This window comes from Pararge aegeria, chromosome 10 (genome assembly GCF_905163445.1).
Source record: "Pararge aegeria chromosome 10, ilParAegt1.1, whole genome shotgun sequence".
Taxonomy (NCBI): Eukaryota; Metazoa; Arthropoda; class Insecta; order Lepidoptera; family Nymphalidae; genus Pararge; species Pararge aegeria.
This window is the reverse complement of record NC_053189.1, coordinates 1486362-1501429: the sequence shown is the minus strand read 5'-3', so window position 1 is coordinate 1501429 and position 15068 is coordinate 1486362. Positions and strand designations below refer to the sequence as shown.

Below are 15068 nucleotides of genomic sequence, written 5' to 3'. Positions count from 1 at the left end.
CTGTCTTTCAAAAGCATGGGTTTGTCAAATGCGAAATATATTTTTTAAATCGCATTTATAATTCCTGACAGCGCGTGTTAACAAAAAAAACCCCCTTTGAAATATTAAATTTAAAAGAAAAGCAAGAACGACGTTTATATATTCTGTTGCCTGCGTTCTTTGTCCGTATATTTAACAAATTCCTTGGTAACCGTTTCTTTACTGGTATAAGAGTAGCATACGTTACTCAACTACTCCTTTTAACTAACACTATGCCAAAAATCAAGTAGATTGGTTGCTTAGTTACGGCGTGAAGGAAGGACAAACAAACAAACAAACGCACTTTTGCATTTATAACGTTAAATTAGTATAGATTGTTTTGTTCTAATATACTAGCTTCTGCCCAGGACTTTGTCTGCGCGGACTCAAGAATTGGGTCTAAAGCGTTAACAATTTTTAATCTTACTACGGGATCTATTTGCGAGATCGGTATAACAAGTACGAGTACATGTCTTTTTCTATAGTATAGGTGACATGCATACCAAATTCCAAAGCGGCCTGCCCGCAGCTTAGCTTGTAAACAATTTTTAAATTTTTTTTTTATGAACTACTTAAGGAATCGGGATAAAAAGTAGCCTTAGTACTTTTATGTCAAAGGCTTCATACATGTTAAATTTCATCCAAATCCGTTCAGCCGTTTCTGCGTGATTGAGTAAAAAACATCCACACTTTCACATTTATAATATTAGTAGGATTAATTCATAGTTTCCGTCCCACAGTCCCCACAGATACTTATATTATATTGTGCATGACAGTTTAGTGTAAAATAATTTCGTTTTAAATCGTTAGAGTTAAATGACAAGTAATCAAATATAACATTTACTATAATTTTAAGGAGCTATTTTTTACTTATACAAATGATACAATATTTAATTTTAATTACACATTATTCTTATGAAGAATATCAAGTTTATATGTATTCCTTTTTAGTATGTTTTGAAATTCACTCAGTTGAATTAAAAAAAAAAAAATGTAATAAAATATTACAATTTAATTGCATAATCTGTTTTCTTTTGTAACTGTCTTTTAATTCTAAAACCGCTCCAATTCTAACGTAATAGTTCGTATTGTTACTAATGTTTGAATACTATTAAACTGTGCACGCTAAACTAGTATTTATGTATTTTACTTCCTACATATTGCATGTTATTCGCTAGAAAGAAGATCAAAACTGATACTATGGAAATACACCAATGGGAGCTCCTTGATTTTTAGTTTTTATATTTATAATAAATATGCTGGACAAAAAGATCAATAACTTTAGACTAATTTTATTCTTCTTAGACTAATATATATGGTATATTCCCTGTGCTAATGGTTTCATATGTAAAATTTTTATTCATGTAGGCCTGTCACAGGCACTCATGAAGCGTTCATAATTTAAGTCTCCATTATTGTGACGTAACGGTGATAACCACATTCGTTAACTTATAACTAAAGCTACGATAAAACAATGCATAGAAAAGGTATTGTGACAGCACAAAGAATTGCTGAAATATTGTATTTATCTAATGATATACGATTAATGATGATATATTAATGAAAATAATAAAAAATAAAACTGCCAAATCTAGCTATCGGCCATAACAGGTGAAATTCCGAATGACGTCACGTCTATAGAAAAATAATTTTGTACCGTTTGAACTTCAGCAATCTGTGGAATCTGTTTTTCAAAACTTCCAGTTGCACAGTTTTGTGGCATCAATAGCAAAATCTATATTATTTAGCTATGGAACAATTTTTCCATAATTTGTCTATGACGTCACGAGTGCAGACATGACACCTGGCGAGAGTTTTCGAGGGAAATAATTGCTTAAAATATTTTTTGGATATAGGAGGTACATAGTTAAAAACTTCAAAACTTCTAAGGCCAGTTTTTCAAAGTTAGTCATCTTGTCTATTGCTCATTCTAGGGACAATATTGGCGTACAATCTTTACACCAAAACCATATTTCCAGTTTGAAGAACAAACCAAAGAGTTTATGGCGGAAAAGGGCTTCGATAAGCTTCTACAGTAGCTCATTCAACCACTTGCGGCGCTCGCCGTCCGTGCCCTTACAACCTGCCATATCTACCCTCAGTATTGACACTAGGTTCACCCTTTTTCTATTGTCTATGCCCTTAAGTATTTTCTTTTTTTTTATTAAGTAATCTATATTTTTCTTTATGAATGTGCTTTTAAATTTTGAGGTTATTATAAGTGTTGTCTGCTGTTAAATTTAAATGGCATAATTTTTATTGTCGGGCTTTGCAGATCCGAGTAATGTAAATCGACGCTTGTAGTAAATGATGTTACAAGTAAAGAGGTGGACGTTATTAATGTGATGTTACCTAGATTATAAATAATAATTAATCGTGTCAAATGATACGAAACGCGTACTTATATAAAGATAAATAATAAAATTATCTTCATACATTGCGCGTGTTGTTAATATTAACAAATATTTTAATTTAATATAGTAAATAATAAAGTCAAACCTTAAATTGGAAAAATACAATCTTACGTTAAGGCCTATATAAATAACCAGTGTGGTGTGAATATCGACATCCGGTACTTGGTCGTCTAACGTTGGTAATATCATTGTCCCATTCCTACCATATTTACCATAAAAGCGGACTTTTATGGTTACAACGCATTTATTGTTACACATATTTAGTATTGTTACAATTAATTCATACGGCCATACATTGCCGGCCGATTGGCGCAGTGGGCAGCGACCCTGCTCTCCTGAGTACAAAGCCGCGGGATCGATTCCCATAACTGGAAAATGTTTGTGTGATGAACATGAATGTTTTTCAGTGTCTGGGTGTTTATATGTATGTTATAAGTATTTATGTATATTATTCATAAAAATATTCATCAGTCATCTAAGTACCCATAACACAAGCTACGCTTACTTTGGGGCTAGATGACGATGTGTGAATTGGCGTAGTATATTTATTTATAATTTATTTATAAAGCTCAGAAAGTGAAAGACTTTTAATAACTTGACAAATACTTAACCCACAATTAAGTTATTCAAACGAATGAAGAGATAAATAAATAAATAAATATACTTCGACAATACACACATCGCCATCTAGTCCCAAAGTAAGCGTAGCTTGTGTTATGGGTACTAAGATAACTGATGAATAATAAATTCAAATTCAAATTCAAAATTCATTTATTTCAAGTAGGCCTAATATAAGCACTTTTGAAACGTCAAGTCTGTCTGTTTGTAGTGATTCTACCACCGGTTCGGAAGGCAGATTCTACCGAGAAGAAGCCGGCAAGAAACTCAGCAGTTGCTCTTTTCCAACATCAACAATTAACAAAACAAACAAACAATATACATAAATACTTATAATATATAGATAAACACCCAGACACTGAAAAACATTCATGTTCATCACACAAATATTGTCCAGTTGTGGGAATCGAACCCACGGCCTTGGACTCGGAAAGCAGGGTCGCTGCCCACTGCGCCAATCGGCCATCAAAAAAGAAAAAAAAGAGATAAAAATAATACAGATTAAAAAAAAAATCTTGTTCTAACCCGTGTATGCAAAGTAGTCTGAGTTCAGGTTGGCTAATTAGCGCACAGCGCATACTATTCACCTCTTTAACTTATAACATCTCTGCTTTTATGTGTTGTTGTGTTTTTGGACAGTTGTTTAGCTTTTTGTGTTGTCCGATTTTGATGTGGTGGTAACTGGTCATGTGTTGTACAATTATGATTAATAATTTAGAATTTGTATTAGACTATAGCTTAAATTGTTATTACGTCACACTGAACCCAGTGGCGTGCATAGAGGGTATGCACACTGTATACAGATTATGTAAAATGAAGAAAATCTCCAGTACTAGTTATAAAAAACTTAAGGATAGACATTGTTAGAGTTATAAAAGTCTTACCCCTAAGTATTTATAACTCGTACTGGAGATTTTGTTAATTTTATATCATCTGCATACCATGTGCATATCCTCTAGAGCCTCGTACCATTAGCAGAAGAACCGTACGCTCGCAATTGTAAAGTCGTTTCGAATATCAATACAATTTTATAATAATTTAATTTCAAACGTATAGCCAAAAACTGCAGAAGCGTATACGAACTTGATTTTTATGACAAGGACTATAAGTCTTATTTATCTGTGTCGTGTATCATTAGACTACAATTGCGAGCAACGAAGCCTCGCACTGTGCTAGTGTAAAGGCCATTTTAATTTTTTTACTTATATTTAAAAACGAAGCTTTATTTTAATTGATGCTTGTCTAAGTTTGCGTATATAAGCAACTAATGAGTTTTTTATCTGGTAACAATTACAGAGAGACAGACGAGGAGAGTGAAAGCGTTTGCGCCGGCGGAGCCGAAGACGAGGCGAAGGAAACTAAGAAAGAAGGCACGGACAGACAAACCACCGCCATTAAGAGGAAGACTGACAAGTAAGCACATTATCATCACTGTCTTCGATCAATAACATTACAGACATGCAGACAGTTCTGACAAAGTGTCATAACTGTCATAACTGTTCTTAGCCGCGAATCGGTAACCTTTTTTCGTTCACTAGTGATAGTGAGAAAGCCAAAGTGTGTCCTAGCGGTCCAAAATGCAGAGGCCCAGCAATAAAAGTCACTAATGCCCGTTTTCACCAAACCGAAGAATCACCTAAATTGGATGCCTAATGATTAAGGCGATGTCCATAGAAAAAAACGTTTCACCAACTCTTAGTAGATAACTATTGGTGAAAAGTTGATGTATGCTACGAATCTCCTTCGATTAGGCGTATCCATTAAGGTATAGCCTTGTTTCTTGATTGTGAAGACAGGCATAAATATCTTAAGAATGTACATATCTTAAGTTACATTCAATATTTTAAAATCAGATAACTAGAAGTTTAAACAAAACCGGACATCTTTTCTGTCACATTTTGTTTTTTTACATACACATTGTTATTAAACGGGGATCAATTCAAATAGTGTCAAGAAAATATTTCAGGTTTTAAAATGTATTTAGATGTAAATTTATATGATACTAGCTGTACCCTGCCAAGCTTCGGTGTGGCACATTGTGATTGAATGGTTGAGAAAAATCGATAAAAACAATCCTTGATGCGTATTATATATCATGCTAAAATTACAGCCCAATCGGTGCAGAACTTTTTGAGTTTTTGAAGCACACAAACCAACGTAACATTTTTATATATATAGATTCACGTGATGATTATAAGTAAACCTTTTTTTTTTAATTGCAGCATATACCGTTTTATTAAGGATAATTTAATGTTTTTAAATATTAAGCATACCGGTAACCAATATCATTTAGACTCCTTATAAAACATTGAATGAATTAACCAGTGAAATAAAGAAATAAAAATATTTAAAATAGCTTACTGGCAAAAATTTAACGGCAATTTAAGCGGGTTCTGAGCCCCGCCTAACAGTCTGGATATATTTCCCTACTATGACAGAATAAACGGATTTCCAAGGATTGTTCTTATCTTTGTTATGACACAGGGATAGGGCAAACAGAAATTCTGCGCTTCGGTTCAGAGTTCTGAGTTCTGAGTATAAAAAATGTCGTATGAAGAATATGGAAAATAAGTTAGGATCTCAACAATTACGCCAAAGTTAAGTTCAAATCCCTAGTTTTAACCTCTGAATTCATTAATTTAGAGTGATGCGAGCCGAACTAGTGAAGTGTCATTCCCAAGACAACATAAACGTCAGGTGACCGCTGTGTTGCGAAAAACTAACGCTTGCGTTGAACATTTTTTACCTGTTTAGTTAGATGTTACGGATACAAAGCTAGCAGCATGATGACTTTTGGTAGAACCTGTAAAATAGGCCTATAATAAACTAATTGTATTTTCTCACACTCAGAAGTAAAAAAAAAAAATAAAGTCGCTCTGAAGTTTTAAAGATTGCAAAGTAACCTTTATTATGCTCTGCTCTTCTTAAAGAAGCTTAAAGTCTTCTTGAACTAGAACCTGAGAGATCTTAGGACACTACTTTCCCATTTTAGCTTAAAATTCCTCTAGTATTTTTGATACGCTGTTCAGTTTTAAAACTTTTTGTCCCTCACAAAAGCCATCCCATTTGGATGATAAGGAGAAATTAAGGCAATTAGCCAGGTGTTCTTAACGTGTTGTTGACCATTTATCTACGCCAACGTATCTAACTAAACAGGTATTTGATCTAAGGCTTGTGGTTTTCATTTGCCACTCCATATCTAATATTTTGTTATCTTTTTATTTACATGCCAGTGTTTTGCGTTCGGAAATATTGAAATAATCTTTATTGACAGATCCAGTAATTTGGTTTTTCTATCCCAAAAAAATATATATAGAGATTTTAAAGTTGGTGTTATTATGGATTCTAAGAGCAAGATCTATAAAAATAACTGCTTTTTGAGCTCTTAATAAGGTATTAAAATATAGACTAAAGAGTTACAGGTTTGAGTTGTATTTGTTTGGTTAATTTATCTTTGGTTTGTATATTAAAAATGTAATTTAGTTCCTTGCTTAAATGCTTATTTACTAAACAGTTTTGTGTGATTTTCTGACAATAACCAAACTTTAGAGCACCTACTCATGAGTAACACATACAGTTGTATGATTTAATACCGGTTTTTCACTTTTGCGAAGGTCAGCCAGATTGTAAAAAACAGGTACTATAAAATAAAATAAAACGCATACATTGAGTATGTAAGTCATATTGTTTATGTTAACGAGACTTGGTATTGGGAATGTCTAAACTCCGCAGATTTTTAAATTGACAAAATATATTTGATGACACCATTAAACAATAGACAGAATCTTGGGCTGCTTCCTGGTTTGAATTCCTCGTTCAAGTAACATCCATATTGATATCACCAAAATCATTTCATAGATTAAAACGCTTCTTCGGAAGCACCGTGAAGAAGACGGTGGACGCGGCCAAATCCCTCGCTCAGGAAGTATCGCACGCGCGGCATAAGGAAGATGTTGCGGACATAGTGGACGACGTTCGCGGAGAGCACAATATTAAACTAAAGGCTTCCAACTCGCACAAAGGGCCTTACGACTTCGACGGATGTGTCAGATACGTTCAGGTATGCATTTACTATGCTGAAAGTACTATCCAGCTGTTTTTAGTGTGTGGGCATCCGTTGTTGCACATAGATCTATCTTAGCGCCATCAAGTGCACTTGAAGTCCAGTCCACCAGTTCTCTAAGGCATTTGAAGTCCACCAATCCGCACTGGGCCAGCGTAGTGGACTACAGCCTATACCCTTCTCATTGTGGGAGGAGACCCGTGCCCTGTACTGGGCCGGTAATGGGTGGATATGATGAATAGCTGGACCAAACAGATAGGTGTATGTAATAATATCAGCAATCACACTATTCAGATCGGAATACAGCATTTCTGCTTGGTGGAAATAAGCATGGCAGTAGTATTTTCCCGGCGTGTTCTGTCACAAAAATCCGTTCTCCTACCTACATTATAATTTTTGACATTCGAAAGGAACTCTAATCACATACTAGAGATATAAGCCATATTTAAAATATAATCGGGAAAAGATCGAGTATAGGGCCAAAACTGCTGCTAAAAAACTTGGAATCCTTAACAAAACTATTTCAAGCCGGTATAGCTTCTTACACTTTATCATGATATGGCATCCTTATGTGGTCGACATAAAGGCAACACGTACGCTTTTCATCTACGTTTCTGATACGTACCTCTAAAGTTTGGAACGCTCTTCCGGCTTCGGTGCTTCGTGATTAATTAAACCTGAATGCTTCCAAGGCAAAAGTGAATAGGCATTTTCCATTGCTCTACATAAGGCATGATAGTAGCCAAGCGCAAGTCTATCATAAAATTTGTGAATTTTAATCATTTCTTACTTTCCAACGTAGAGATCTGGAGGCGAACTGATCTAACCGTCACCAGTGTGTATTTCCGTGTTGTCTGTCGTGACGTTTGGTGTGTTGTGCGCGTGTCGCGGCTGTAACGTGTTGCTCTCGCAGGAGATGGGGTCGGGGCACTCGGGCGCGCTGTGGTGCTGCAAGTTCAGCGTGTGCGGGCGGCTGCTGGCCACGGCGGGACAGGACAAGCTGCTGCGGATATGGGTCACGCGCGACGCCTACCACATGTTCCACGTGAGACACGCGATCAGCATCACTTGAACGATACATTTCGTTACGAATTTGCTGTTGAAATGCTTCTATTTTGACCCACACACCGTGATTACCATCTAGTGATTTTGTGCGCTTTAGTGTACAGGCTGTTTGTTTTTTTTTTTTTTTAAAAGTAGCGTATGTTAGTCTCCGTCTTTTTAACTGAATCTGTGCAAAACATCAAGTTATTTCATTACTTAGTTAGTAAATGAAGAACAAACACATTCTCGCACTAATATTTACATTTACGTTTTTAATAATATTTATATTTAGTTATCTCTAATGCCCTAAACATATAATTCTTTTCTAATAATTTATTTAATACTTGATTCCATTTTTCTTGTCTTCAATTTTTTCCCGTACCCAATTTATCTTCCTTTAAATCCGAGCTTCAGTAATATCCTTAGTAGTTTTAAGCCTGTTTTCACTAACGACATACAAGACAATGCCTCAATAAGTAACGGTACCGTTAATACGTAAAGTTAACCTAAAGAGATTCCTAAGCATACATTTAACGTTCACCCATAGCTATCACCTAATGAAATGTATTTTTCTATAGACATCTTCATAGGCATTCGATTAAAGCGATGCCCAGGTAAGCGAAATCGAGCATTAGTCTATCCCATCAATCGACTTACACTTATCGCGTGCAAGTTTGACACTTGAAACATTTCACATAAACAAACCATATTGCTAAAGTTCTAAAACAAGTTCTGAACTTAGATCTTACTTTACGACGCGAAGTTTCAACTGTCACTCCTTGTGCTGAAATTGTGCTTTTAAACACAACATTATATAGCTATTTTTGACGCGTTTGTATATGAGTATTCTGATACTCAGATACAAAATCGTTGCAGTCGCTGGTCTACCCACATAAGTTGTAAAAAGTATTAAGACATGTACTTATCAACAGGACATGCGCACAAAATACAACGCCGAAAAGAAATCTTCCCCCACCCCTTCCCAAGAGTCCCTCGCGCCTCTCGCGCCTCCTCCCCCCTCCCCAGAAGAACCCCCCCTGGGCCCAGCAGCGCCCTTCTGTCCCAAACCATTCTGCGTGTACTCCGGACACACTTCTGATCTTCTGGACGTCTCGTGGTCGAAGAATTACTTCATTCTGTCTAGCTCTATGGACAAGACTGTCAGGTTAGCATGACTTATATTTTATGTTATAGTCTCGAATATTTTGACGAGCGTAGGGTATTTTTATTCTGAACAACTTGGTGAACAAATTTCACCAAGGTTGGTGCAGTGGTAATCCAAGAGACAGACATATAAAAAGTAACTTATACTGGTGGACTTATAATCCTACTAATATTATAAATGTGAATGTAAGTTTGTTTGTTACGCTTTCACGTAAAAACTACTGAACCGATCATCATGAAACTTTGTACACATATTCCTGAAGGTATTAGAAATAATATAGGATACTTTTTATCCCGACATTAAGCTCGGTTCCTTTGAGAGAGGGGATGAGTGTTTGACGATTTTACACCATAACTCCGACAAATTTTAACCGATATAAAACATTTTTTTTGTACTATAGAGGTTATAATATGTGTTTAATTTTGCCCAAACTGCGGTTGGAGATAGAGGACAGAACTCCTCAGCGGACAGCATTAAACCCCTCATTTAAGGCTTAGCGATACTGAATACTTTAATTTTTTTTAGATCTACGACTCAATTTAATGCAACATCAAAAAACAAAATCAAAATAACACATACCTAGCCCCCTTAGCTTCTTATCTATAAATGTTTTTTTTAAGTCAAAAGTTGGACTTATGCTAAAGCATTTTCTACCAGCCAACCTTGGGACGTGCGAGAAAAAACAAGTATGGGTGTTGCGAAAACAAAACTTGTGATATTGTAAAGTATTAGCTGATATACAACGGGTAACCGAATTACGAAATATTGTTGAAGGGCGCATGAGTATATTTTATAAGGAATCACCCTGTTAATTTATTATATCAGAAGAAGCCTTATTTTTCCATACAAACTAATTCAAAATATTCGAATTGTTTACTTATGCATAGTATGAATATGTAGCAGTATCATTTAAGCATATAACTACGCGAACCTAGGTAACGAATAAAGTGACAAAGTGTGGTATTTCGTGTTTATATTATCACATTTTTCATTTATCATTTTTATTGGTTTCAAAGTTATAATAAAATAACCGAATTTATATCATGTTCGTCTGTCAAGTGTCAGTTTACGAGTCCCCTAAACTATGCGTTCCACCAAATCGGTGTCCTAACTTTAGACGGCGCTCGTCGTTAGACATCACATAACAGTTTGTGAAACGTATTTCTTCTCTAGGAATCACCTAGATCACTAGGCGTTCGATTAAGGCGATTCCTAGGTATAGTGAAAACGGCATAACTGTCGCTCGCAGGCTGTGGCACATCTCGATCGGCGAGTGTCTGTGCTGCTTCCAGCACATCGACTTCGTGACGGCCATCGTGTTCCACCCGCGCGACGACCGCTACTTCCTGTCCGGCAGCCTGGACGGCAAGCTGCGCCTGTGGGACATCCCCGACAAGAAGGTACGCCTGACCCTTACAGCTGAGCACCCGCCACTCCGCTCCGAACAGACCCTCGACACTTCTAGCGCCCGCAACCCCTAAGGCTTTACTCGGACTGCTGAGCACACGCAACTGCCCTCAGATCATACCTTTAACGCTTCTAGCGCCAGCCACCCCGAGGCTTGTGGCTGTTAAAGTGAAAGCTTAAAGAAGCTTTGAACTTTTTGGGTGAACGTGGAACTCGCGTCATCGTCAGTAAACGCTTTCCATGAGCGATATGTATGCGTTTATATGTACATAGATTTCGTTTTCACTTCTATGGCAGTCCCCAAATCCTTAGACAGATGGCACAGTCATGGGAATGCTTTGACACACGGCCGTATTTCTGTTAGTGGATGGCGGCTAAAGCAAACCCACCCTGAGTAATACGTGCGCCGGGTCACCGGGTTAATGGAGTAAGAATGAGAAAATTTTAATTTATAAGAAATGTCTCCGTGTTTTTATAAAAGAAGGCTTTAATATTTTACCGATTCGTTTATTACAACTAAGCCCATCTCTATTTGTTCGAGCTTCGAATTCGAAACTCACTTCACTTTGCAAGTGCGTGCCAGGTGTTTAGAGAATATCATATCAAGGTTATGTAAGATCGCTTTCGACACGGTTGATGATCTTTCTCACTTAGCGAGCTTCGATATCGAGCTGGCTTTATTCAGAATAGCCTTGCAGTTCTTGATCGCCCGGGCTAGTCTGACCTGGTCAGTCCTCGAGAAAAGCGTCCTCACCTGGCTGGAGAGGTAACGGACCACCAAACCTTTTATATTCAGTAGTATCACATTTGTACGGATATTGGTTCCGGAGAATGAATTCTATATCTGATTTTGTACCTTTAATCTCAAAAAAATATAACAAGGTGAATGTCCTTCAGGTAGCGGTATGGAATGAAGTGGACGGCAAAACTAAACTAATAACGGCAGCCAACTTCTGCCAGAACGGCAAGTTCGCGGTCGTCGGCACCTACGACGGCCGCTGCATCTTCTACACCACGGACCAGCTCAAATACCACACGCAGATCGACGTGCGCTCCACCCGGGGGAAGAACTCCACCGGCAGGAAAATCAGCGGCATCGAACCTATGCCCAACGACGACAAAATACTCATTACCTCGAACGACAGCAGAATAAGGCTTTACGATTTGCGAGACCTAAACTTATCCTGCAAATACAAAGGCTACGTGAACGTTTCCAGCCAAATTAAAGCCAGTTTCTCTCACGATGGGAAATATATAGTTAGCGGTTCGGAAAACCAGTGTATTTATATATGGAAGACCTGTCATGATTATTCGAAGTTCACGTCAGTGAGGAGGGACAGGAACGACTTCTGGGAGGGGATAAAGGCGCATAACGCGGTGGTGACTTGCGCGGTGTTCGCTCCCAACCCCGACCACATGATCCGCATGATCACCGACCGGGAGGAGAAAATGAACGCGGGAAGTAAGACGCCGGACGAGAAGGATGAAGTGGTAAGTTTTTGGCAGACAAACATTTTAAAGATTCTTGTCCCACTCAGGCCAAAAATATGAAATAGCTATTGAATTGGCCCCCTGTGTCATTGCGATCGGTCCTTGTTTTTATTTTCTCTAAAGTCCACTTAACCTTATTTATATATTTGTCGGAGAAAGGCGATTCTAGTCGACATCGTTACAGTTCTAGTGGGCGTCATTAGAGTTAAATACAAGCACTAAACAATGTTCACCGTTTCATACAATTTAATTCTGCAGTTGCAATCTTGCACTATATGAAATTGAAGTACTAAACAGAGCAGCGGGTTCGCGACACCACCTTCTCTCCACTATTCTAAAGATTAGTTCAGGACCCGCAATGATTCACCTCGATTCAAAAATCATGTTGCACAAACCAGCTTGTCGGCTACACGACACTCAAGATGGCGGCTCGACTTCGCCTAGGCCTACCCTCAACTCTGATTGGACGATAATTTTGACACAGTTTAGTAACTTTAAATTAATCAATAACTTTTAAACCTACTATTACAATTTTAACATCCGACATCTCGCGTAAATTAATAAACACGATTGTTTGATTACATACAGATTTACATACTGTGCACAAAGCAACTACAAATGAGTTATAATTCACAAACTATTTAGATGTATAATATTTATAGGTTATAGTTATGTACCTACCTAGTACATTTGACATTGCAAATGTGTAATTGTAAAACAATCCAATTGTTCATCGCTTACTGAACTAGTATAAACTGTGTTTCAATAGTCAGCCTTCCTCAATTATACAGGAAAAATTACACAACGAGCAAATAGTGAGAGATTTTAACAAAAAGACATTTAAAATAAAATTTATAATTACTGCATGCAAGTTTATAATGTTGCTATGTATGCAAAGTAATGTGTGCAGTTTAGGTATACATGTTTGACATTACACTTTGGAGCAGTCTATAAGCTCAAAAATCCTTTGTTCTATGACAAAAGAGATTATGAAAGTTGTGGTAGTTAGTGTCCCTACCGAATAAAAAAAAACAAAATTCATCTATTTCAAGTAGGCCTAATATAAGCACTTTTGAAACGTCAAGTCTATCTGTTTGTAGTGACTCTACCACCGGTTCGGAAGGCAGATTCTACCGAGAAGAAGTGGGCAAGAAACTCAGCAGTTGCTCTTTTCTAATATAAACAATTTACATTTAAAAATTCATTTTTCTATCTTGTGAGAGATGAAAGCGGAGCCGCTGGATGCTTCCAAGCAACCTTGTCATTAAGAAATTCATCAATTGTATAGTAACCTCGCTGTAATAAATGTGTTTTAACATATTCTTTAAACTTATGCATTGGTAGGTCCAAAATTACCTTAGGAATCATATTATAAAAGCGACACAAATCCACAAATGACTTCTGCACCTTTCGCAGACGATATGCAGATGTCACTAATTTATGACCATTTCTTGTAAGTCGACTGTTTTTAAACATACATAAATTCAAAATTCATTTATTTCAAGTAGGCCTAATATAAGGTTCGGAAGGCAGATTCTACCGAGAAGAAGCCGGCAAGAAACTCAGCAGTAGCTCTTTTCCAATACGTTTACATTTTACATTTTAACACTCATTTTTCTATCTTGTGAGAGATAAAAGCGGAACCGGATTCACTTTTTGTTTATATAATAATCCATTGAATTCATCATCCACGCATTAATTCTGCTAGTATTAATCATTGTTCACCGTCTCTCACAGAAGGCGGCGGAGGGCGGCATGGTGGCGTCGTCGCAGACGGGCCACGTGCTGGTGAGCGCGGACTTCAACGGCTGCATCAAGGTGTTCGTGCACAAGGCCAAGCCCAAACACAGCTCGCTGCCCGCCTCCGCGCTGGCCTGAGGGCCCCGAGCCTCATCTCAGAGCCATCACATCCCCCGAGGGCATCTCATCCGGGAGGTATGCAACGGGTTCCCCGGGCGTCTAACAAAGCCAAAAAGAGGGGCACGCCGTGGTGGTTTTTAGTTAGGGTATACCCCTTTAGAGGGGGGAGTCCCACATAATCTCCGTCCTGCCCAAGTCTCGGAGGTTATGTGGCCAAAAAATAATAATTGGGCGTAATTCAAAAAACTTGGCAGAAAATGGAAAAATGCTCCTACTTTACGAGGGATATAATTTTTTTAGGGTAGGCAGTGCTTCTGTGCATGTATTAAGTGCACAAACTATTGCCAATCCCATTACAAGTAAGCCTGACAGTGGTTTCTGGTAGCCAATACACCTCCCCGGCGCAACGGTAAGCGCTGTGAATTTAGGTAGGGGTTCGATTTCCGGCTGGGGCAATTTGGGAATTTGTAATTTCTTAATTTCCTTTGGTGGGCTTTGGCCGTGGCTAGTTACCACCCTACCGACAAAGACGTGCCGCTAAGCGATTTAGTGTTCCGGTGCGATGTCGCATAGAAACCGATTTGGGGTATGACTACCATACTCTCTAACAGGTTAGCCCGCTACCATGTTAGACTGCATCATCACGTCCCACCAGGTGAGATCGCAGTCAAAGGCTAACTTGTAGTAGAATAAAAAAAACAAAAGACCTATGCTAGGCAGGATAAGCCCATCATTGATAAGATTATTTATGGTTACCTGGGAAACTTTCATCTGCTGTTCTGCAAAATATACGCTGACCCACCGCGTCGCATCGCCCGCCCTTTTACTTAGCTTGCTCGGCTACTTAGTGTTGTAACGTTATGTTAAGTAGCCTTAAACACTTCCTCAATAGTTGAACCATCAAATGCATAAAGTATTTTTCAAATCCGACAGTGTTCCAGAGTTTAGCGCGTTCATACAACAGAATAAAATACAGCTTAATTATGAG

General features: G+C 37.8%; 1 protein-coding gene across 7 annotated transcripts in view; it reads left to right on the top strand.

Annotated features, from left to right (window-relative positions):
• The window catches only part of LOC120626915 (WD repeat-containing protein 44), a 30541-nt gene extending 15979 nt beyond the window's left edge, over positions 1–14562 (top strand). For 2 of the 7 annotated variants that reach the window (XM_039894711.1, XM_039894709.1), the window contains exons 13-21: positions 1998–2132; positions 4347–4463; positions 5694–5747; positions 6909–7110; positions 8027–8158; positions 9090–9322; positions 10572–10722; positions 11627–12220; positions 13958–14562. In XM_039894711.1, the coding sequence (XP_039750645.1) occupies positions 1998–2132; positions 4347–4463; positions 5694–5747; positions 6909–7110; positions 8027–8158; positions 9090–9322; positions 10572–10722; positions 11627–12220; positions 13958–14098 (1759 nt within the window). In that variant the 3' untranslated portion in view covers positions 14099–14562. The remainder of the gene's footprint in view (positions 1–1997; positions 2133–4346; positions 4464–5693; positions 5748–6908; positions 7111–8026; positions 8159–9089; positions 9323–10571; positions 10723–11626; positions 12221–13957) is intronic. The other 5 variants (XM_039894714.1, XM_039894713.1, XM_039894716.1 and 2 more) reach the window with 3 other exon arrangements.
• The last annotated feature ends 506 nt before the right edge of the window (positions 14563–15068 follow it).